General features: G+C 45.0%; 1 protein-coding gene across 8 annotated transcripts in view; it reads left to right on the top strand.

The window, feature by feature from the left end:
- PLEKHH1 (pleckstrin homology, MyTH4 and FERM domain containing H1) overlaps positions 1-24617 on the top strand; it is an 84029-nt gene that overhangs the window by 24914 nt on the left and 34498 nt on the right. For 4 of the 8 annotated variants that reach the window (XM_073348415.1, XM_073348418.1, XM_073348416.1 and 1 more), the window contains 9 exons: positions 3390-3539; positions 6531-6614; positions 9056-9137; positions 14450-15462; positions 18452-18530; positions 19768-19859; positions 20600-20750; positions 22039-22178; positions 23501-23611. In XM_073348415.1, the coding sequence (XP_073204516.1) occupies positions 3390-3539; positions 6531-6614; positions 9056-9137; positions 14450-15462; positions 18452-18530; positions 19768-19859; positions 20600-20750; positions 22039-22178; positions 23501-23611 (1902 nt within the window). Of the gene's footprint in view, positions 1-3389; positions 3540-6530; positions 6615-9055; positions 9138-9439; positions 9651-14449; positions 15463-18451; positions 18531-19767; positions 19860-20599; positions 20751-22038; positions 22179-23500; positions 23612-24617 lie in introns of those variants that run through there. The other 4 variants (XM_073348419.1, XM_073348417.1, XM_073348422.1 and 1 more) reach the window with 4 other exon arrangements.

The raw sequence follows: 24617 nt of genomic DNA, 5'->3' as shown, positions 1-24617 counted from the left end.
TCAATGGGCTCCCACAGCTGCCATCCTCAATTAAAGAAACCACATGTCTGCAGTCCCTACTCTGAGCCTCCAGCACAGAGTCAGCACTCGGGCATCAGACACACACATAAAAAACATCCGACTCAGTGAGCTTAGCTTTCTGGCTGGGATGGCAGGTGCCTGCCTTTCTGATTCAGTGCAAGGGAGAAGCAGTTTGCTTCTCTCTGTCTAATGCAGACAGACAAGGGGACAAAACACAGCTTCTGCAAGTCTGAGGTGAGGGCTGCCCAATGGAGCGTAAGCTGCTCTCTCATGCAGAATCTGTGAAGAAACCTGGTCATTGCCAGCACTCTGCCATGCTGGCCCTAAGCCTTTGTCAAGACAGAATGGCATTTGGGAAGAGCTGGTCTGAGAATTATTCACAACTCAAGTCTTACTGACAAGACAATGGTACCGGGTATTTGACACTCATTAAGTTTTGTAATTACCAGGCTGAGTTAAGCTGAAGGAGGTCAGTTTGTTATTGGTAAGGAACTTTACTATCTAGCAAAACAAGTTCTTTATAGAATCTTCCATACAAACTAGACTCAGACACTTCACAGGGTTAGATGATGATGATAACAGTGGGAATTAGGAAATAGGCTTGGGAAAGAAAGTAGTAGTAGTCGTCTCAGAGGGTTGCAAAGAAAAGTCAGATTCTAGAGCACTAAAACTTTGTAATACAAAAGAATTCCCACCTGTTCACATGAACTAGTGTTGGCATCCTGCTGGACCTCAGCCGGATTTGACATTGTTGACCATGAGATTCTGCCATCTCACCTGAGAGAGATAGTAGAAGTCCAGGGTAGAATGTGCTAAAATGGTCTGAGCCAGGGGTGGGCAAACTTTTTGGCCTGAGGGCCACATCTGGGTATGGAAATTGTATGGCGGGCCGTGAATGCTCACGAAATTGGGGGTTGGGGTGCGGGAGGGGGTAAGGGCTCCATCTGGGAGTGCAGGTTCTGGGGTGGGGCCATAAATGAGGAGTTCAGGGTGCAGGAGAGGGCTCCAGGCTGGGGCAAGGGTGAGGGGGGTGTGAGGGCTCCGGCTGGGGGTGTGGGCTCTGGGGTGGGGCTGGGGATGAGGGGTTTGGGGTGTAGAAGGGTGCTCCGGGCTGGAACCAAGGGGTTTGGAGGGCGGGAGGGGGATCAGAGCTGGGGCAGGGCGTTGGGGCATGGGAGGAGGTCAGGGGTGCAGGCTCTGTGCGGCACTTACCTCAAGCAGCTCCTGGAAGCAGTGGCATGTCCCCTCTCCAACTCCTACACAGAAGCATGGCCAGGTGGCTCTACGCGCTGTCCTGTCCGCAGGTACCGCCCCTGCAGCTCCCATTGACCGTGATTCCTGGCCAATGGGAGCTGCGGGGGTGGAGTTTAGGGTGGGGACATGTAGGAGCCAGAGCGGGGACATGCCACTCCTTCCAGGAGCCATGGCACACGTGGAGCAGGGCAAGCCCCCAATCCCACTCCCTGGCGGGAGCTCAAGGCCTGGATGTGGCCCACGGGGCATAGTTTTTCCACCCCTGGGCTGAGCCCTTCCTGCAATATCACTCCCAACAAGCAGTGATGAGGAAATTGCACCCCTTACTGGTGGAGTTCCACAAGGATCAATTTACTCTCTGATCTTTTTCCACATCTATATGCACCCACTAAGTGAACTGGTCAGATTGCACAGACTCAAGTGCCAGCAATTTTCAGATAATACTTGTCATTTACCATGTACAACCACACCACTACCACCAAGGTGGCCCAGTGCTTGTGTGAGATCAGCTTTTAAATTAATACCAATTGGCTAAAGCTAAACCCAAGCAAGGCAGAGGTGATGCTGGTGGGCAGATGAAAGTATTCTGAAGGACTTGCAGCCCTGCTGCAGTCTCTGGTCATTGAAGACATGTGCCTACAATTGGTCAGTTCAGTCCATAGCCTAGGTGTACTCTGATTTTTCTCACATAGCAGCATCTGCAAGTAACATTTTTACCATCTACACTCGGCTAGAAAATTCCATCCCATTCTAGTGGACAAAGGTCAGGCCTCAGTTATTCACTCATTCATCACCTCTTAGATGGTTTATAGCAATGCCTGGGCATGAAGTCTTCCGCACTGCAGAATGCAGTGTTGTCTTCTGCGTAACTCCAGCTACTGCAAAATGCAATGTTTGTCTTCTCAGCAACACAGGCTATGGCAAACATATCAGACCTGTCTTCCACTAGCTAAAGTGGCTTCCAATAGACTTATCAAATTAAGTTCAAGGTCTGTCCTTATCTTCAAAGCACTCAATGACCTGGGCCCAAGATACCCACAAGGATCATCTAAAGCTCCAGGATGGAGACTGTGGTCAACAACTCTGCTCCACTGGGACAATGGACTCTTAACAAGAGTAAAGCTCATCTGTGCAGGAGACAGAACTTTCTTTGGTGGTCAGCCTAAGACTGTCTCATGAACTCCTCCAGGAACTAGGGACCATCACAAACCTCACCACTTTCCACTCCAAGTGCAGGGTGCATTATTTTGACCTTGCCTTCTCTAATATAAACACATAGCTGCAGATAGTTATATTTAAAACACTCCCCCTTCCTCAAAACAAGACACTTCACTGCACATGCTTCTCCCTCTCGGGAGAGGATGAGAGAGCACACACACAAGTGTTAGGTGGCTTAATGCACTACTAGAAGGCCATCAAATACTACAGTGATAAGCATGGTATAAAAACCTACATAAAGTAGAATAGAAGGGAGCCCAAAGGGAGGCAAGGCTCTGATGGGTTTCAGCATTTTTACCACTGTGTTAGTTAGCAGGTTTAACCTGCACAGTTGCAAAACCACCAGAAGCTGTCAAAGCTTTGTCTAAACTAGGGATCATAGCAGTGGGAGTTTTTTGGTAAGTTTCCCCAGTGTAGTTACAACACAAAGGCTTTGAAGAGGACAAGTAGGATCTTGAAGTATTGAATCTGGTATTAATGGGGGTAAATAATTCAATATGGTATTCGCAGTAGTCAGTGTAGAGAGCCCTGCCTTTCTATATAATGTAGGGTATTTATATGGCCTCCCTATTACCACAGATTGTGAAGTGCTCAGATACAAACTTGTATCTTCTCTTGTTTCTCATTGCCTTTCACCCTGTCCCCTAATGATGCCAGTGGCAATGTCAGAACTGAACACACTGCATTTGAAAATAAAATTAATTGCAGAGTACCTTAGGCCTGTAAGAGTGTTTTTTTCAAAGGTCAGATTTTTCTTTCTTTCCCTCCATCATAAAGATGAGCCCCCATTCAGAGTGGTTACCATTAAAGAAACTCATGCCATCACATTCAATTTTCATTAACTCCACCACCACCACCCATGGTCATTACAGTGAAAGTGTGAGGGTATCTTTCAGGTCAGAGAAATGGAAGAGAAGGTGAAATTGGCCAATATGAAAACCAGCGAATCAGAGAGTACCCTATACAGAAAATACCAGGAGCTGCTGGGCACAGTGCAAGGAAAGGATGATCTGATCGGCAGACTGAAAATGCAGCTGGAGAAACAGGTAAAGCCACCTTCCACTGGGAGATCTGTAGCATGCATGGGCCAGTGGGACTGTAGGTAACATATGGTGCAAGGCTTTGCTTATCTCTCTAGCATCCATGTGCTTTCATCTATGCCAATCTATGAAGGGAAACAATCTCCTTCTGGCTGGTAGGGTGACCCGAGTCTTTAGTACAATGGTTCTCTGATCAAAGCAAGATTCCTCTCCTGCCAAGAGAAAAGGAGTACTTGTGGCACCTTAGAGACTAACCAATTTATTTGAGCATAAGCTTTCGTGAGCTACAGCTCACTTCATCGGATGCATGCTGTGGAACTCACTTCATCAGATGCATACTGTGGAAAGTATAGAAGATCTTGTGTATAAAAAGATCTTCTATACTTTCCACAGTATGCATCCGATGAAGTGAGCTGTAGCTCACGAAACTTTATGCTCAAATAAATTGGTTAGTCTCTAAGGTGCCACAAGTACTTCTTTTCTTTTTGCGAATACAGACTAACACGGCTGTTACTCTGAAACCTGTCTCCTGCCAAGGAGAAATACAGGAATCCAAATAGACAAAACCAAAGTCAAATCTGCCCCCATTTAAGTTTGGGCTGATGGTGATTCATAATGGGATGTGAAAATGCTTTATTGGGATGACTGGTTTAAATTCAGACTAGACTGGGAGAGTGGACATCTCAGACTGAAAACAGCCTTTGACATCCTGGTTGTCTATATGATTCAATTCTTAAGTGTAGAGATTTTAGTGGTTCTGGGGTGTGGTAATAGGATAGTGAGTCTCTTACCATTGTCTTTGATCTGAATCTAGTCTGGGTCATTACAATTTGATTGATGTTCAAAGGCCTATGTAAAATGCATTATATAAGATTTGCCAGGTCTTATCAAACCACTGGTCAATCAAGTCTGAAATCTCATCTCCAGCAGAAGCTGGCACCTGATGCTTCAGAGGAAGGCAAATAAGTAGAGTAATACACATTGCAAATGTTACAATGCTGTACTCAAGGGGGGAAAGGGAGAGAATGCTACCTCCCTGACATGAAGCATGAGATTTGATAACATTTGTAGTTAAGCATATTAAAGTAAGAGTCATTATTTGGTCATAGAATTATCCAGGACTATTTAAATCCAGAAACAGTATCTGAACTAGATGTGCTGCTGTGGCATTGAGTTGCACAGAGCAATTAAAACAATGAAGTAGCAGATTTATTTTTATTTGTTGTATCTGTACGTGCCAATGATTGAGTGAACCCTTTATTCTCTTACTTTGTGAGAGTGCAAAAAGGAGGCGAGTGATCATTTTTACTATCCTTAGTTTCTAATGAACTAGACTCCATGTTATAAAAGCCTCCAGCAGCTTTGGCACAAAACCACTATCACAATTGTCACCTTTGTTGTCAGCCTCAGTAGAGAGGCCAATGGCTAAAGGAGCCAGGGAGACTGAACTTCTCCCTCTTGTTCGTAGGCTTGGTTTCTCCTTGTAAGGTATCTAAGCTATTTTTGGAGTGGGGAGCCTTGCACTGCCACCACCCATGCTATACCTGATCTGAGGCTAAACAGAGGCCTTCACTTTCCAGCAGTATCAGTCTAGCATCTTTCAGCAGCAAATTCCCTTAAGAAGGGAAAAAGAGAAAAATGACATAACCGCAAAGCTGATGGCATGGTGTCATTACCCTGGCAATCACTTGGGAAGAATACTCCCTGTTTGATTTCTCAAACATTACTCTTCGTAATATTATTGTAGCACCTAGGAGACCTGGCCAGGAACTTATTCTAGGCACTGTACACACACAGAACATACCTGTAAAATCCTCCTTGAGTTTCCCCTCATGGTAGGAAGGTGCCCCGTAGGCACCCTGACTCAGTTCCCCCTTCCCTCCCAGGGTCCCTCCAAACATTTCAGTGCTGTCTTGGGCTGAGAACAGTTTTGTCACAGGATAGTTTTTGATTAAGCACATCTCAAAGGCATAAACTAGAGCCTCTGGCTCTGCTGCCTTTTGTCACTTTTGACTCTTCTTCAGTCCTCAATCTTCCTTCAAATAGAAGGTTGCTGGGCTTATCCCCATCGTCTCCTGATAAAGTTTAGAGGCTCAACCAAAGCTCCAGAGTCTCCATCTGTCTGCTTTTGGCCTGTCTCTCTTCCTTCCAACTCCCAGGCCTCCTTATATCTCCTGACCCCAGATGCTACCTCATCCCCTAATCAGTGGTAGCTAGGATACACCAGTTCAGTCACAGGAGGTGTGACACATTCTTCCTAAAAAGGGGCTCAGTCACTCTGTGACAATATACCACCTATAGACAGCCCACTGCTCCCTGGGTGTCCAGTCTCAGGTCTTGAGCCTGTTGTCCCCGATTATATTATGTTGACTTTGGTTTCTCAGTGAGAGCAACAGCTGTGTGTCACAGGGACCTTGATGGGATTTCAGGCTTTCAAAGTAACCATCCTTCCTAAACCTCCAACTCTAACACCTGCCCTCTAAGCTCCAGATAGAACTATTGACATTTATAGAATTCTCTTCATTCTGAAGGACTGCAAAACATTTTACAAGGTACACACAGGAATTGTTTAATTCTCCACTGACATGTAGCCACCGATTGGGTGGAAAACTACAGCTATTTAACACCGCAGAGCAACATTACATAATAATGTAGGATAAGAGGAGTAGAAGACTATGTACAAATGAAACTCTGGGAGGCAGAATGTAATTGCTCAAGATGGAATTAGGCCAAGATACAACAGGGCCCCAAAACAGATACCCTGGAATTGTTAGCCTAAATTTTCAAAAATGACTCAAGTGGATCTTGAAATCACCAGACACCTTAAAGGGGCCTGATATCAGAGGCCAGGTGAGCATTAATATCTAACTACACTTTAGTCCTGGGACCACTTCACTAAATGGAAGTTCCAGTTTATAAACCACTACTGCTACATTAACCCACTAAGAACATCATGACCATGTTCCCATAATACATTTAATCCTCTCTTTGCCACAGAAGCAGTTGAGGGCTGAGGAAGCTAAAATTGTTCAAGACAAAGCTGCCAAGATCAAGGAATGGGTAACATTTAAGCTAAGAGAGGTGAGTCTCCAGCCTGTTGTCAGCTTCTGTGGTGTGCAGTTGGGAGTGGTGATTCTATATGTTGCTGGAGTTGTAAATCGAGCACTTTGTATGGACAATAAAAGCAAGATATTATTACTCCTGGGGGAATTCTGTACCACTGCCTCATGCCAACAGGCAGGATGGGCTCTCCAAAGTCATTGACAAAATGTGGTCACTCAAAGGCATAGCTATTGTGCCACCCAGTTAACTAACCAGCCATCAGACTGGAGTGTGGGTGATATCTACATACAGAAACTCTTTATGTCAGGTCTCTTCTTGCACTGAGTGAAACTTTTAATGTTGTCTTAAATGCTTGTATTCTCCTACACTGGCTTACTCCTGTGGGAATTCAACGCCACTGAACAGGCGCATACTTAATGTGCCATGCATATTTTTAATTTTTTGCACTGAAAAAAGCTTCTGCCAGAAAGTTGCTGCAGTTCCATCTTTTGCCCACAAGAGGGCACTACAGTGTTAGAACAGAGCAGCCTCAGCAGAAAATACTTCAGCTGGAAAAAGAAAAGGAGTACTTGTGGCACCTTAGAGACTAACCAATTTATTTGAGCATAAGCTTTCGTGAACTACAGCGAAGTGAGCTGTAGCTCACGAAAGCTTATGCTCAAATAAATTGGTTAGTCTCTAAGGTGCCACAAGTACTCCTTTTCTTTTTGCAAATACAGACTAACACGGCTGTTACTCTGAAACCTGTCATTCAGCTGGAAAGCTGCTGTAGTTCCTCCTTTTTCCCACCAGATGGCGCTGTGGTGATAGAACAGAGCTACAGCTCCTGGCCAGCTAGGGAAGAGAAAAAGCCTGCCTTATTCACAGTGCCTGTGGGGCTAGGTCTGGAGAAAGGGGATATGGGGAGACAGACACTGTGGGGCTGCTGGAGAGTCAGAGGGGGGCTCATAAGGGCTAGTGTGGGACAGACTGGGGCAGGGGCTGAATGAGAGTAGAGGCGCAGGGCCACTGTGGGGAGGGAGGTGCAGGGCCACATGGGGATCGGGAAAATGGCTGTCTGAGTGGGAGTGGAGGGACACATGGGGGTCTTTTTTGTCATCTGTATTGTTACAGACATACTTGCTGACAGGTATTTTGAAATAAATGACCAAAAATAATTGAAACGTGGTATGATTATATTGTGTTATTTTGATAAAATATGCAGAATTTTTCAGAATTTGAAAATATTGTGTGCAGAATTTTTAATTTTTTGGTACAGAATTTCCCCAGGAGTAAAGATATTCACTGCCACAAAGGAGTTAATGTTTGCCAGAGCACACAACTCATGATGCAGGGGCAGATCCTCTGTCCTTGACTTAGGACAATTTACTGATTTGGGCAAAGTTTGTGCCTAATGGAGTAAACTGGTGCTGAGTTGCCATGATCAGATTTCCACCTCCAAGAACCAGAATTTGAAGTAAATTGTTCTCTCATTTAGAGGAAGCAAAAGACTTCCCCACGGTCACCCTCTCCTGTGAATCCTGAGATGCAGTTCCTGTCATTCCTCCTGAGGCAGCACCTGGCACATAGCCATTTTATTTCCTGCTATTCCTTAAAGTTACTAACTCTGTGTGACACTGTTTTCCTCCAGCATGGCATTCCCTCATGTCTGCCCTTCCCCTCTCTTCCAAACCCCTCTCAGCTCCTGGGGCTTTACCTCATTCCAATGCCCACTTAAGTCAATGGGATTCTTTCCACTGACTTCAGTGCGCACTGGATCAGTTTCCTGCTGTCCCATCTCAAAGCACTTTTTAAAAGACTCAGTAACTCTTTACTCCTTGGATTGAGGCCACACATACATCTCCAAACTTTGGATTTCTCAATTTGTTTCAGGAAGGAAGTTGTTAGCATGGTGCTTTACACCTATAGGTCGTGCAGGGATTCTTTATGTGAACCCTGTGTTTGGGTGAGAGTCCCCAGTCTCTTTAGTACTGCCTGGATTATTCGCTGTGATGTGTTTCTTTCCCCTCCCTTGAATATGTATTCGTGAGGGTTAACTTCATGTGTTCCCCACCCAGTCCCTCCTGGCACAGGGGGTATCCCATTACATTGTGTGCAAGAGGAAGGAAAGCTGACACTCCCAAGTAATAGTAGTTTAGCTGTCTCTTTCATACCAATTGTTTTCCAAAATATTTTACAGGTAAATTATAAATAATAGCAGTGAGAGAAATGATGGGGCCTATGCAGGGGAGAAGAAAGGTGCTTTCCAAGGATATTTGGGAAGAGTGGGTAGGTGCAGAAGGGCTATTCCAACTGGCAGAAGCTGCTGCTGAGAAGGGCTTCAGAGCTTAAAGTTAAATTTATCTGTTCTTTTTCTTGTTCTTATCTTGACACTTAATTGCAGTCAGACACCTAAACACTTCTTAATGTTGGGGAGAGTGTGTGAATAATTTTTTTCAGTTTTTATTATTGTTTCATAGCTTGAGCTAGGAAATTACCACCTGAAAAACTGTAATCAGAGGCTGACAGAGCAAATTGAAGCCCTTCAAGATGCATTACAAGGTAAATATGTTCATTTTGGAATTGTAACCTAGTAACCAGCTGAGGACTGGTAGTCAGGAATCATGGGTTCTGCCATAGATTAGTAAGTATGACTTGGGCAAGTGGCATAACCTCTGTTCCTTAATTTGCCCATTTTTGAAATGTGAACAATAATGCTGACCTGTGAGGCTTAATTATATCAATGTTTGTAAAACCATCTGGATGGAAGAAGCTATAGACGGCAAGTTGCTTTTATCCTAACAATGTTCCTTATTTGGTTCCAGTGGGGATTGAATCTTGGACCTCTGGTTTAGGAGGCTGCGACTGCTTCCAAGCTAATGGGCCTGGCTGGTCCTTTTGCTCAGGGGGTCAAGGCTGTCATTGGCAAACCTTCATTGACTTCAGTAGTGCAAGATCAAGTCCTTGATGAATTTCACTATACTTCCTCCCTGGGTAGAGGCATCCACATTGCCAGAGAGTCACCATCACAAGAGGCACTATTGGACTTCTTGTTGACATCTTACCAGAGTGGAAGTAAGGACTGACTGAGCCAAGAAGACTGAACTCTCCCCATTGCTCTGGGGGGAGGGAGGAGAGTGTTCCCTCCGGCACAAGGTTGAGGCATTTTGGCAGATAAGGAAGAAGCTTACATTGCCTATGCCTTTGCTGTACCTGTTCCATAGGTGCTGGAACTAGGGGTGCTACTGCACCCCCCTGGCTTGAAGTGGTTTCCATTATATACAGGGTTTACAGTTTGGTTCAGTGGCTCTCAGCACCCACTACATACATTTTTCCAGCACCCCTGACCTTTTCTGTGGCTAAAGAGAAGGCTTTCTTCTCTAGGACTGTGAATCCAGCACCTTTCATCAGAATATAATTCATTGTTAAAAGGAGGGAGTTTCCTTTTCCCCAACTTTTCTAGCCTAAATTGAGTCCATTTAAAAAAAAGTCTAGAAATGGGAGCAGATGACCTAGATTTGCACTAGGCAGATAGGGAGCATTTCTCTCCTGCTAAACTCTTATTCTGGGATGTTTTATGCCTCGCCCCCACCCTTCCATCACCAGGGAAACCATGCAAAGTTCTCGCCAAATCCCAGCACACTTCCGGTCAGGTGCTTTGCAAGTGGGTTTCTCTCATCCCCTCTGGCTCTGGCTGTTTACACAGACAGAATGACTGGTAAGCTGTGTTAATAATCTAGTATTAAGTGTTCCCTGGATCCCAACCCACTGAACAGCAGACAGCTCAGCACTGCCCACCCAACCCCTACCCCCACCTAATTGCACAGACTCACTTTGCCAGGCTAAATTGAGAGGCCTCAGTAGACCGATAAATCTCTTGCAACCAGCCATGCTGATATTAACAGCTTCATCTACAGGCATCTCCCAACATGCCTGGGATTCTGGAAACATACTGTAATATTTCATATGAATGACTTTTTTTGCAGAGTTACACTGATGTCAGGGTTGGGAGAATTTATACAGGCATCATATTAGGACTGGGTGGGTGTCACAATCAGTTCCTTGTGCCTCTAGGGTCTTGCACTGATGGTCCTTGTTCCTTTATATCTAGTAAGAGGACATATATGCCCAGTACAGCACCCTGCCTTCCATCTTCAGGGCTCCTTAAATAAGTCTCCCAGTCCAGAGTCCTTAAAACATTCCTCTAATGGGTCTAATTTATGTATATACAATTCAAAAACACTCAGTACTAGTAATCCTTCTCACCCCAGTCCACTCCAACACCCACCCACAGTCTGTTCCCCCACCCCACAGTGTGTCAAACTTAGTCCTGGGTGTTCCCACAGAAGAGGATCCAAGCCTTCCAGCTTCATTCTAATTCTTCCCGGTTTTTGGGCTAGGCAGGCTGCAGTCTTATTCCCCTACTGTCTCAAACTATTCTGCAGCTTCCTCTCCTATTGCCTTGTGCTGCAGACCCAGGTGCCTTCCCTTAAGCCCAGTTGGGCAGCAGGTAATCAGTCGCAGCTGCACAGGACTCTGCTCCCTCTCAAAGGGCCAGTCACCCTGTGATATTTCTCAAGAATGTGGGTTTTAGGCCCAGATTCACAAAGGTACCTAGGGGCCTAAGCCTTAGGTTTAGTCACATAAGTCCCAGGACTGTTCCATTGTGGATAAACACTTAAACGGTCATTGAGACGCAGAGAGAGAGAGAGAAAGTGAGAATGGTGGTACAGCCCAGTGGTTAGTGTGCCAATCACTTCTTCATAAGTTGTCCACAGTGGAACAGCTTCAAGAGGAGAGACTGAGGGAACCCCACATGAGAATATCCGATAGTTCAGTGGTTAGAGACTCCTTTTCAAATCCTTTCTACCTTCTGGCAGAGAGGGGGGACTTGAACCTGGGTTTCCTATATCTCAGGTCAATGTTCTAATCCTTGGGCTAAAAGTCAAAAGGCAGGGGGCAGAACCCTCTCCTCTTTGTCCAGCTGTTCTATGTGGAGTGAGACAGGCACCTAATTCATTCCTGCAAGAAACACCTTAGGCAGCTAAGCTGCCTGACTTCAGGTGGCTGGTCCCTGTTCATGGATCGCTAAGCAGAGATGGTTGCCTCCCTGCAGCCCAAACTTAGGTGCGGAATGCCTTTAGGGAGGTGGGGCTTTGCATATACCCCTGTCATCGGCATCCCCCATTAGCTAGCTTAGGTGGCACCATGTCTAGCATGCTGGCTTTATGGATCACATTTTAAGGTGTCTGTCTCTCCAATTAATTGTATAAGGACCCTAGGCACTTAACTCAGGCTTTGTGGATTGCAGCATATTCCTGTGATTTTCTAGGAGCCTAAAAGTTAAGTGCCATGACACTCAGTGTTGCAATGCTTAAGTCCCTTTGTGGATCCCACCCTTATTCTCTCCATAATAAGCAATAATTTCCCTTACCCTTTGTCCTCTCCTCCGTCCATGTGCTCTTTCAATTTGTATTGACCTTGTAAACCCTGCTGGCCACTGAGCAAGGCTTGTGAAGTCTATGATACTCAGGCACCATTATCAATTATATCTTGTTATTCCTGGATATTCATATATATATATAATTTCTATCTAAAGCAACTTGGAATCTGGTTCTTTGGGACAGAAGACACAATATAAATGTCAAGGTTATCAGAAGACCTGAAATGATCCACGTAATTTCCATTCTATTGCAGACCCTACACAAATTTTTCTAGGCTGTCAGGATTTTCCAGAGAAGAGCATCTGACATTATTAGACATATAGGGGTAGGGTGTGGGTTTCTGTCTGAGAAAAGATTAAAAAGATGAGGGGCCAGACCATTTCTTTGGCCCTCCTGGGCAGAAAGGCTGAAACCCTAGCAGATCTGGCCTAGAGAGTTTCAATGAGCAGTTTCCGCACTTCCTTTTCCAAACTCACATGAAGGCATTGTTCAGATCAGGCCCTATACCTAGGGGAGGGATCAGGATGGAGATATGGCTGCCCTCTGAGGTGCTATTCCCTCACCAGCTCCACAGGTATTCATTGAAAATTTAATACCAGTCCTGCCATTAGAGTAGCTATGAGCTAATGACCTAAGCACAGTGCTGAGAGACAAGTGCCCTGGGTTCAGTTCCCATGGTGCCACGGACTTGCTTTGTGACCTTGGAGCATATCTCTGCTTATTTTACCAGCTTTGTAAAGCATTTTGGGGTATTAATTTGGCTGACAAGCCCTATATAAATACAAAGTATTCTTATTTTTGTCACCATTAACCTACTCATAGTTCCCCTTCATATTCTAAAACTCACTCTGCATCTCCAGAGGGCAGGATCAGGGTCAGTGACTACTGGATAGTTACAGGATTGTGTGCTCCCATGATGTTCCCATAAAGGCAAGAGGCACTGAAGAGGCCTATGGCCTCCCCATGGATATCCCTGACCTAGGGGGTTTGTAGGCCAAACCTCCTGCTAGTTGAGCAGGGGTACGCCATCCTTCTCCACACCCTCACTGACGCCATTAGAAGGTATCTGTAGAGTTCAGATAGTCTCTAAGACTACGCAGTATGGAAGATAAGAGAAAGAAGTGACAGAGCAGAGGTATTACATAGACATTAAATAAGGGACATTTGGAAGGCCAACCAGGCATTCCTGTTTATCCCATCCTGTAACACAACAACATATGGAATGAAAACATAAACCTAAATAGGGAAATTCTTATGAACAAACCATATTATACATTTAAGAGACTTGATACCATGGATATTATTGGGGAAAACAGCTTAGAAAGATTTTAAAGGAATTTAGACATTCATATGAATGAAGGTAGCATCTTTAGCTGATGGTAATAGTCGCAAAGGCTCTCAAATCTTCATGGTTCAGGGCATCCACTGATCACCAGCTGGGGATAGAAGTAAATCAAGCCAGATACTCTGCTAGTTTAATGTACTGTAGCTCCACTGAAATCACAGGGGCTATACTGATTTACACTGCTGAGGTTCTGGCCCGTTAGCTCACCTGTGACATAATGTTGCATGGGTATATAAGTTACTGCGGGCATTTCTCTTCCCTCTGATCCACTGGGTATTGGCTGCTGTCAGAGAAAGGACACTATTGTAGCTGGACCATTGGTCTGTTCCAAGGAATACGTCTACACTGTATCAGGGAGGTTTCAGAGTAGCAGCCGTGTTAGTCTGTATCCGCAAAAAGAACAGGAGGACTTGTGGCACCTTAGAGACTAACAAATTTATTTGAGCATAAGCTTTCATGAGCTACAGCTCACTTCATCGGAGCATCCGATGAGTGAGCTGTAGCTCACGAAAGCTTATGCTCAAGTACTGTAATACTGTAATACTCAAATACTGTAATCTTTTTACTGTATCTGGGAGTGAGCCTCCCAGCCTGGGTCCATAGGCTTATGTTTGCAGGGTTCATGCTACTGCACTAAAAATACCTATGTAGACATTGCTTTGACGTTGTGATTTGGGCTGCAGCTCAGGCTCTCAAGCCTACCTTCTCCACCCCTGAGACTTGAGAGCCCGAGCCACAACATCTACGCAGTTATTTTTAGTCAGTGCTTAATTTGTAATGAAAGAGGTGCCAGGGCTCAAGCAATTAGGTCCTGGGTCTCAAGCAATTTTGTAAATTTAATAACTGATGTGGCAAGCCCACAGGTGCTGGGGCTAAACCCTGGCACAAATTAAACACTGGTTTTAGTATGCTAATGCTAGCTCTGCTCATGTAAGTCTGTGGACCTGTGCTGGGAGAATTGCTCCCACATGCAGTGTAGACATACCCCGTGGCTGAAATACATCTGACAGGAACTCATCCTAACAAGCAACACTTTGGACAAAAAACATTTAAATGCCCTAACTATCCTTTTTCTCTCTTTTTAGATCTGACAACCATCCCTCCTATTGAATCTCTTTGGAGCTATAATCCTATGGTGCCCAGAATGCTATTGTCACCCTTGCTTGAGAAACCAGACCAGAATCCCGTGCTCCTTGGGATGGGTGTCAAACAGGAGTGTCCGGGAAGAGCTGCTAAAGGTGTTCCCCCTACACCAAGTATGATCCTCGTTGATGAAGCCTCCATTGCAGAAGAAGCCAATAAATCATTGCCCTCCCAGAACATGCTCAGGGTCATCCGTGACCCATTGAACTGGAAGCCCTCTGTAGAGAAAGATACGTTCTCTACTGTAATCTCTGACAGTAGCTCAGGGTGCCCTGATCCCACACTACAGGACCCTGCAGTTGAGTCCGCAAGTGTCCTTGAAGCCCTGGCTTTCCAGTCTTCCTTGGGGAGAAACCAGAGCTCTCTTAGCACCTCAGATCAGATGGAATCAGAGCTGGGCAACTCCTCAGATGAGCTGAGTGCCAAGTTCCGCTCCCACAGGCTGGACTCCTCATCCTCAGGGGAAATGATGAGTACCCCTGATGGCTGTCTCCCAACTGCAGAGCCAACACTGGATTTGCCATCATTCATTACTTCAACACAGCCAAGCTTTTCAGGGAGGGAATGTGGACTAGGCAATAGTCTGACTCTCCCAAAAATCCGGACACCCAGCACCCCAAGAGACAGTATCCAGCTAGCAAAGAGACATTACAGCCAACCCCAGCCCGGTGCTGATCGCTTCCATCATGTAATGAGCACAGAGGTTGGCACCTTCCAACCCATAACAACCTCAACACTCTGCCCTGCACAAGTGGAGGAGACAGACATTGATGATGATGAGCTGCCAGAGAAGATGGAGACAGAAGGATGCCCAGTGGGGGGAAAGGTTGGGATGGGTGTGGAGATTGATCAGCATCCTGATTCAGGCAAAAATGAAGCTGGGAATTCTGAAGCTGGACCACTAGACCCAGGAGGCAAACCTCCCACTCCACCACTGCACAGGTTCCCATCCTGGGTAAGAAACACAGGTGACACTACGGATACTGTTCTGCTCAGCTTTCATCAGTACTTGGGTGCCTCTGTCAATAATGGTTGGGCTTGGGTTGCCTAGATGAAGGCTTATAATGACCTTTATCTGGGCTGTTTGGCTCCTGGCAACCTTAGTTACTTATGAAGGCAGCCATCTTTATCAAGCCAAATAGTTCCTGATAATGGAACATACTGTTCACATTGGCAACTTTTATTCTTTTCTTTTCTTTAAAAAAACAAAAGCAAAAGATTTCTGGAAAAAATTCCCACCAAAGAAATATTAATGTTGAGTGATCAAACTCAGAAGTCAAGAAATGCAAATCTACAGTTGAAGGTTCATCATTAATTCTGTTCCCATGTGAAATTACAAGCCGGATAGGCGGGACGGGGAGAAATAGCACTGGGACAGACTATTGTAGGAGACAGGGTCAGAAAGAACTGTCACCACTAGAGAATGCTTCCCTCCAGAATCTGAAAAGGAACTCCATATTCCAAAGTCTCAACATTATTTTGCTATCAGCAAAAGTAAAATGTGGCACTGGCAAAGCATGTGTGTCATCCCCCTCTAGTGTCCAGCCCACATAGAAGATAACAGCCTACAAATATTAGTACCAGTTACTCCATTAGTTTAGCTTAGTACCAGTTAGTTTAAGTGGCAGAGTCTGTGTGGGGGATCTAAATGTTCCAACCCTGCTGAGGACTCATGTGGGTGTTTATTCACTTTGTTTTTTTAAAAACTCAGGAAACGACACACACAAACTATATTAAAAGAACATTTTTAAGGTTGGAAAGTCACGCCCTCAAAAGTTAGGAAATGTCAGAATTAAGGTTGCCTGTGCAACCTTAATTTGGCCCCGTTATGCATGTGCTTTATGATATAGTCAGCTACGTCTATATCATGAGCGAGGGATGTAATTCCCAGCTTGTGTGCACAACTGGCACTAGCTTTCATTGAGCTACCATGAGGATGTGTACGTGAGCTGGTTATCATGCCCCCAGCCTGTAGTACAGACATAGCCTTTAATTACACAGTTTTTTCACAGGACCCCTCCTTTATCAGTGCACAGGATGAACCTTCTCTGGGGATGAATCAGGGTTGTATTGTGAAAGAGGCTGTTGCCTGTAGGACTCCTGCCTGACTTATTGCAGAATTTGGGAGGTGTGTGGCGAATGAGGCAGGAAGAGAAAGGACAGTCTCATGGTTAAGGCTGTTGAATGCTGCCTTGGAGAACTGGGTTCTGTTTCTGTCTCTGCCACAGAGTTCCTGTGTGATGCTAGTCGAGTCACTTTAAAAAGTGGTCCCCCTAGGGGCGGGGCATGGAGGAACATTCAGGGGGTGGAACTTGGGGGGGGGGCAGGCCAGTCCCGATGGGGGGCAGGGAGGAAGTGCCCCCAGCCCTGCTCTGCCCCAGTCCCAGCTGCAGCTCCGCTCCACCCCTCTGCCTCCAGCCCCACCCCAGCTTTGCCCTCATTCTCTGTCCACCCCCTGACCAGCACTGCCTCTAGCCCAAGCTCTTCTGCTTAGCCAACTGTGCGGGAATGCAGGGGGCATGTGGAAAGATTGCATTATTGGTAAGGGTGGGCGCCACAGGAAAAGTTTGGGCACCACTGACTTAAACCTAATTTTTCACTGGTGGTCACTAATTGTGCATTCCTCATTTTCGGGGTGCCCAACTTGAGTTGGGTGCCTTGGGGTCTGATTTGCAAAAATATTCAGCACTAACAGCTGCAACTGAAGTCAATGGGAGCTGTGCTTGGAACATATAAAGTGCTATATAATGCTAAGCTCGCTGAAAAATCAGGTCCGAAGTCTCAAGTTGGACACCCAAAATTAATGGACACTTTTAACCTTAATCTCTCTGTGCCTCAGTTTCCCACCTGTAAAATGGGGATAAAACCACACACTCATCTCACAAGGGTGTTGTGAAGATAAATTAATTAATGTTTGTGAAACTCTCAGATACTGTAGTCATGAGTGCCATAGAATTTCCATAAAGAATTTAATAACTTTCTTCAGGGCTAGATTTGAACTGTGTGTATTAAATAAGGCATCGGGCCACCCAATGAACAATGAGGAGAAACCAAATTATTGAATAGTTACTCATTCAATGAGTACTGTTCGTGCTGTGCACTGAATGAGGCAGGGCTCCTATGGAAAAAATAGAATGTGCTCATGTAATTAATGAGTGTATTATAATGCATATGCATATGGTTAACCTGAATGTTGGCATATCCTAAATTTTGGGTGCTTGATTTTCATGTAGTTTATGTGTAATATTATATATTATTTGACAATGTTTAATTATACAGCGATAGCGTTTTTCAGGAATAAGCGTGAGGTTGCAGAATTAAGGATTATCTTCCAATCTTAACTCTGTGTTTGCCCACTTTTGACTGCTTGATTTCTCAAGCTTAATGTTGCATTAGTGTCAGATTTTTTTCCCATGGAATTTGTGTCATTTGTGAAGCTCTTTGAAATCTTTAGAGAGGAAATGCCATATGTTATGGTAACTCAGACCAAGGCTTGTTCAAATAATTCCAGCCATTGCCTCCATTCTCTTGGCAAAGAATGGGAATTTTTCACAGATGTTCACTTTAGATCTTTTTTTAGTACATTTTAATGCATTTTGCATAGCAATGAAACCAGCATTTCTAAATTATTATTTAAACTGATGATTGAGTATAGATGGCCCAGCTTGAGGATGTAATCTCTGTAGCATTACCAGCAATTCAGCTGTGATTCGGGGGTGGGACTGGATATCACAACTACAGCTCCCTTCCAACCACCATGCAGTGGGATGGATCAGTTTCTCCTTAGAGATTCTTTCCTTAATGGATGTGGCTGCCAGTCGGGACAAAAAGGGACGTGAGGCCATTAGATCTGAACAAATGAAATAGTTCAGTTGACTTACAATTTGATTTTTATATTCTGGTGCTTTTTCTGACCATTACCCTATGCAATGCTATTGTTCTAGGAGAGTCGGATCTATGCAGTAGCCAAGTCTGGCATGAGGCTGTCGGAGGTGGCCCTCGGGACTGACTCTCCCAGCCAGAGTAAGTTTGAGATAAGATCCATCCAGAGAGAGCTTAGGCTGAGGCTGTAGGACATTAGCCTCTGGCTGTTCATGTTTTCTCCTTTTCTTGCCTGTTTTCAAATCAGATCTCGCCCTGGCTGTCAGCCAGGTTGAAGAAGATATCTGGGCCTAGATGGGTATGCCTACACTGCATCTCAGAACGAGTCTCCCAGTCTAGGTCCATAGATTTGTGCTAAGCAGGGTTTGATTTAGCACACTAAAAATAACTGTGTAGATGTTGTTCGGGCTCCTGAGCCTGCGGGAGGGCGTGAGAGCTGCAATGTCAAAGCAATGTTTACACTGCTATGTTTAGCACGGTAGCATGAACCATGCTAGCATGAGTCTGTGGACCTGGACTGGGAGGCTTGCCCTCAGTTGCAGCACAGAAATACCCTGAAGGACCAATCCTCGATTTTTTTTGGCCTCTATGTTAAGTAACTTCTATGGGGGGACCAATTTAGCTCCTTCCGCACTTATGACAAGACACTTTTCTGCATACCCTACTGTTGCCTGCCTGTGATCTGCTCTCAGGCTGTGGTGACCCCGCCATCACCTTCCACCTATTTCTGAACTCCCATAACCTTTGGTGACCTCCCAAAATGGCACAGGAAGCTAGGCATGGAACCTTCCAAAATGAAGATGGGGAGGGTAGTTAGGGAATTAATTATTTGGCATGGCCCTCTGGCACTAACTTTCTTGGGCATAGTGCTCTGGCTGGCATCTCTGGTATGTGTATGAACCTCGGTAAGTTGATCCTATGTAGCTATAGGGATTGAATAGATCTAAGGCTAGCCCTGGGCCCACAAAGTGAGGAGCAATGGAATACCTTTCTTGTGTGCTCTGTTAGTAAGATGGCCAAACAGTCTCACCCTAGTTCAGTTAAGTCATGGTTGGTCATGCACTTATCCACCAGAATGCTAAAATCTGCTGGTTCTGCCTCTCACTATGTGGTTCACTGTGCCTGGGAGGAATGCAAGGGTGGGTGAGGTGTCCTGTAGGCACCATGGAAGAGAAAGTGCAGTACCTCCAAGAACTTTCCAAAATTAGTAACTCCCACAACCTTTGCAAGATCAAGTCTTCCAGGAAGACACTACCTCCTTCTCACTAGTTTGTCTTGTTGGGGTTCCCTATTGCTACATTGTGCCATCACACCTACTTCCCTCCATTAAAACCTGCTGTTTTTTCACCAGTCTTTGTTCTTTCTCTAAATTTTCTAGTTTTGAATTTTCCATCATATTCAGCTTCTGGGCCATTCACTTGCCTCATCTACAGAAATGTCACGGTTCCAGTCTACACCACGCTGAAGGGGGTAAGGGATTACTTCACCTTTTGTGTTAAGAAAAGAATGGGGAGAGTTGCTACCATCTTGAGAGTAGCAAGGGACAACACTGAGCAGACAAGAGGGCTTGAGAATGCCAGGGAGCCCTGCAGGCTGACAGGCTGCAGTGGAGCAGCAGATGCCACATACACACATGGTAGTAATAGATATATTTAAAACTATTTTATCTTTGCCAAACTGAGGGCAATATTGGCAACTTGCTAAATCCGTGAATACATCATCAAATTTGCATAAAGTGAAATGTACAAAGGTTCAGTCCACTGAAGTTACAGATCCCCATTCAGGGAGGATGCAACCCTGGTATATGTTTGAGACCAGGCAGTTCTTGGGAAGATTCAGGAAGATGGGTATGGTGGAGACTAGTGAGGTCTTGGAGGATGGAGTCTGGAGGGTGAATGAGAATGAAATAGAAGATGGATCTTGGGAGCCTAAGGGGAAAGATTGGGTTTGTGGAGCCCTAGGAAGATAAAATCTGGGGAGACTCGGGAATATGGGACCTGGAGGGGAACATGGCCTGGAGAGTCCCTGGAGAATGAGGAATGAGAGTTGAAAACCTCAGCATGATGGTGAGTGGGGTGTGAGGGCCTGGGTAGCTTTGAAGAAATGAGACTGGCCTGTTCTGCCTGTGCTGTCTCTTTATGAATTGTAGCATGTGTCTGTATTGGAGCTCCCCCTTCCTCACATTTTGATCTTGAAGGCTTGTTTTCCAGAAAGCCACCCAGATCAGCAACGTTCCTTTCTTAGATGAGTCCTCAGGCTCTGATGATGACTGCAGCTCCCATGCCAGCTTCAGGACCTCCAATGGTGGATCTGAGATCAGAAAGAGCAGCATGCCAGGCAGTCCTCGTGCTGTGAAACGTGGTAAGGTGAACCAGTAAGATGGGGAGAGCAGGCAGACTTGGGCTGCCAACCATTGCTCAGTAGAAACCAGTCTTCTAGAATAGTTCTTAGTTTACGGTGGAACTCTGACACCAGGACCAGTTTGGGGATCTCCCCATTTGATTGTTACAGCCAAATGATTATGACACACAGATCCTTGGAATCATGAGCTTTTTTACATTAGCTAAAAGAAACACCTTTTTCTTTCCAGGCCATCTGTTAGGCATGTTAATGCCAACTCATGTCAATCAACTTCTTGTTGGCGCCTGTTAGCTCTGTCAAATCTGGTAAATTCTGAATCAGAAGCCAAATGACACTTAAAAAGGTGCACAATTCTTTCCTGCCTTTGGAGCATCAGATAAATTGCATCCTGTTCAGTATAAGTGAAGGTGAAAAACATGAGAATGAGAACTGACTTATGGATCCAATCTAACTTTCCAAAAAGCAGCACCATCATTGCAAGTGGCAAACAATAAGCCTGAATTCTGTGTAAATAGTTTAAAATTGTCTCTTCTCATGCTATACATAGTTTAAAATGGTCTCTTCCTGTGCTGTACTTGCGAATGTGTCTGTGTGCCACTGGAATCTAGAGGCAGAAGGATTACGGAAAGTGAAGCTGCACTATTAGTAACAGATGATCAGGGTTCTCCTTTATCAGGGGGTAACCATGTTAGCCTGTATCCACAAAAACAACAAGGAGTCTGGTGGCACCTTAAAGACTAACAGATTTATTTGGGCATAAGCTTTCGTGGGTAAAAAATCCACTTCTTCAGATGCAACTGAAGAAGTGTCTTTTTACCCACGAAAGCTTATGCCCAAATAAATCTGTTAGTCTTTAAGGTGCCACCAGACTCCTTGTTGGTTTTCCTTTAGTTCAAGTGGGAGAGGCTTGTGGTTTGACAGCAGAGGTTCTTGAGCTCTATTAGTTAAAATTATCATGTGTGGTTTGGGTATTGAGTATCTTGCCTGTGTTTAGGCAGCCCTGAATTCATTACATTATAGAATTCCTTCCCATTCTCATGTTTAGAGAAGACTGGGTTCACAGGCCTGGGTGGTGGGGTTTAGAGAAGACTGGGTTCACAGGCCTGGGTGGTGGGGTTTGGCTGTCCAAGGGTTGGAACAGTATCTGATTGACTTGGTCACCTTGAACCAAGTAGCTTTGGGGTTGAACTGGAGGCTTTTTCAGGCAGCGCAGGCTCAGGCTGCAAGTTACAGATATCACAGCGATCCTGAGCACCTAAAATTCCCACTGTCCCTTAATTCCTGTCAGGTGTCTCTATGTCCTCGCTGAGCTCAGAGAGTGATTATGCCATCCCCCCTGATGCCTACTCCCTGGATGGTGACTGTTCAGAGCCAGAGCACAAGCTGCAGCGGACATCTTCCTATTCTACTGATGGCGGAGTCGGCTGTGTAAGTTTTATGCCCCCTCGGACATCAGTCTGGGATATGGACACAGCACTGACCCTGAAAGGGAAGTGGCAAAGCTACAGTATGAAGGATCTGCCATGCAAAATCAGACTGTTGATCCAGCTTGTCTTTGGCATCAGCCACTGCCTGATACTTCATAGGAACCCCCATAATGTACTTTGCCAACTGTGTAGTGCTGAGCACTGGGGATATAGTCCTTCCTGACCCCGGGGCCATCAGCATGAAGTTTGATTATCCATACCAGTTTTTGGCACATCCCACTCTTCTTTAGGGTATGGTTGTGACCTCACCCATTTGTGTAGAAACAAAAAGTTCTTCATTTGGAAACATGAGAGGCATTTTGATCTAGTGATTAGAGCAACATAGCAGGAGTCACAAGACCCAAGTTTTATTGCCAACTCGGCCACTGATTCATTGTGTGATATCAAGCAAGTTGCTTAACTGCTCGGTGCCTCAGTTTCCTCCTCTATAAAATGGGGGTAAAGATAATTGCACACCTCTGTAAAGAGCTGTGAGATTACCAAATGAAAAGCATTCCATAAATACCCAGTGTTACTTTATCATTGCTGGTATGGGCTTGATTCTGCAAGCACAGCTACAGCATGCTGCATCAACGAGAATGCTGCTGTGCAGCCACCACGTTACTCCTGCCTAGCAGCAAGGTAAGGACAAAGGGTGAAGCACATAGCTCAGTGGCGTGAGATATATTTTGTTTAAGCTCCCATCTCCTCAGCTCAGCCACAAATTATAGACTTCATGCAGGGACCACTTAGTCCAACTCTATAGCCTGTGTGTTATTCAGGAGGCCAGACTAGATGATCATTGTGGTCCCTTGTGGCCTTAAAAATCAATGAATTTCTCATGTGAATCCATTATTTACCCATCCCTCCACCCATTTTTTTTTTTACTCTCTTATCCTTGAAAGTAAAGGAGTATACATGCAAGAGGCTTGAGACTTACTGCTGCCTAGAGCTTATCCTTACTTCATTTATGTTTGAAGAGTGCTTAGCACATTGTATGGGAAAATAATTTTCAGTGATTCAGGCAAGCTGTGAAAGCATGACCAGTCCTGCCTTCAGATACCTTCTTCACTGCCCCACACATCCACCATGGTACTTACACATACATGAGCAGTAGCAGATTCTCAAAGTTATGCAGTGATGTGGGCCCTGACATCTGACAATCTGAGCTCAAGAGAAGATGGGGGATGCTGGAGACCTGGCAGATGGCAGCCCTTCATGTGGGCACTTCTCAGTTGCTTTCATCTTGGGCTCAGGATAATCCACCTATCCTTTATCCTCTAGGAGCCCATGGAGAAATCAGGGTATTTGCTGAAGATGGGAAGCCAGGTGAAGACATGGAAGAGACGTTGGTTTGTTCTGAGAAATGGACAAATCATGTACTACAAGTCTCCGGTGAGTGAGAAGCAAACACACCAGTGTCAGACACAGGGGAAAGGCCGCTTGAAGTCTGAGTTAGTTTCATTAACTGGTGAAAGGTGCCACACGGCTAGCCCTGGCAACTGAAATCCTCTGTTTATTCATATAACAGAGACCACATGGGCAGCTGCAGTGCAGACTTGTCCCCCACTACCCTGCCAATGTGCCTCACCCCAACCCTGGAGTATGACCTCAACGATGAGGGGAGTCTCCATTCAGTCATGGGTTTCTCTGTTCAGACAGAGGGGCCGTGTGTAGTGGTGGTTTTTGTGAAATAACAACGTATCCACTAGGAACTGGCTTGGGACTTGTTGACTGACAACACACAGACCACTGAAAGAAAAAAAAAAAAAAAAAAGTGTTTATCCTCACATTGATCTTACTGTAATATAAAAGCAAATGCAAAAATAAATGCTAGTGCAACATTAAGGGTATGCAGGTAGGCACTCAGATGTGAAGAAGTTAGAACTGACCACAGACTCTTAACTCTTTCTTCCCCTTGTATAAACATACAATTCAGTGTTAATTGCATGGTCACACACTGTTTCTCAAATAATACAATAGCATACAATTTTTTTCCACCTAGTGGTATGTGATCATTTAAGGAGTACTACAATATATAAACAAGGGGCTGATTTGTGTTGCCAGTTTAACTTTAATTTTCATATTTCCTAAGTTTTAAGTGCTTAACTGTGCCACGTTAACATTTTCTTTCATATGATTTCCTTGGAATGTAGACATTGCCAAATCAGCTAACAGGACCCACTAGTCTAGAATCCCAACTACAAAAGTGGCCAACATGATCTGTGTCACAGGGTGGGGTATGTGTGCAAGAAATTCTGTTGTGGACAGTTATCCCCACATAGGGGATATTTCTTCCTAAATTCCCATCAGTTTGTGGCTGGCTTATGACCTGAAACATGAGTGGGTTTTAACCTTTTTTTTTAAAATCCGACCTATGGTAATTTTAGATGTTTTCATT

This window comes from Lepidochelys kempii, chromosome 6 (assembly GCF_965140265.1).
Source record: "Lepidochelys kempii isolate rLepKem1 chromosome 6, rLepKem1.hap2, whole genome shotgun sequence".
NCBI lineage: Eukaryota > Metazoa > Chordata > Testudines > Cheloniidae > Lepidochelys > Lepidochelys kempii.
The sequence above is the reverse complement of the archived record's forward strand: the minus strand, read 5'-3'. Positions and strand labels throughout refer to the sequence as shown.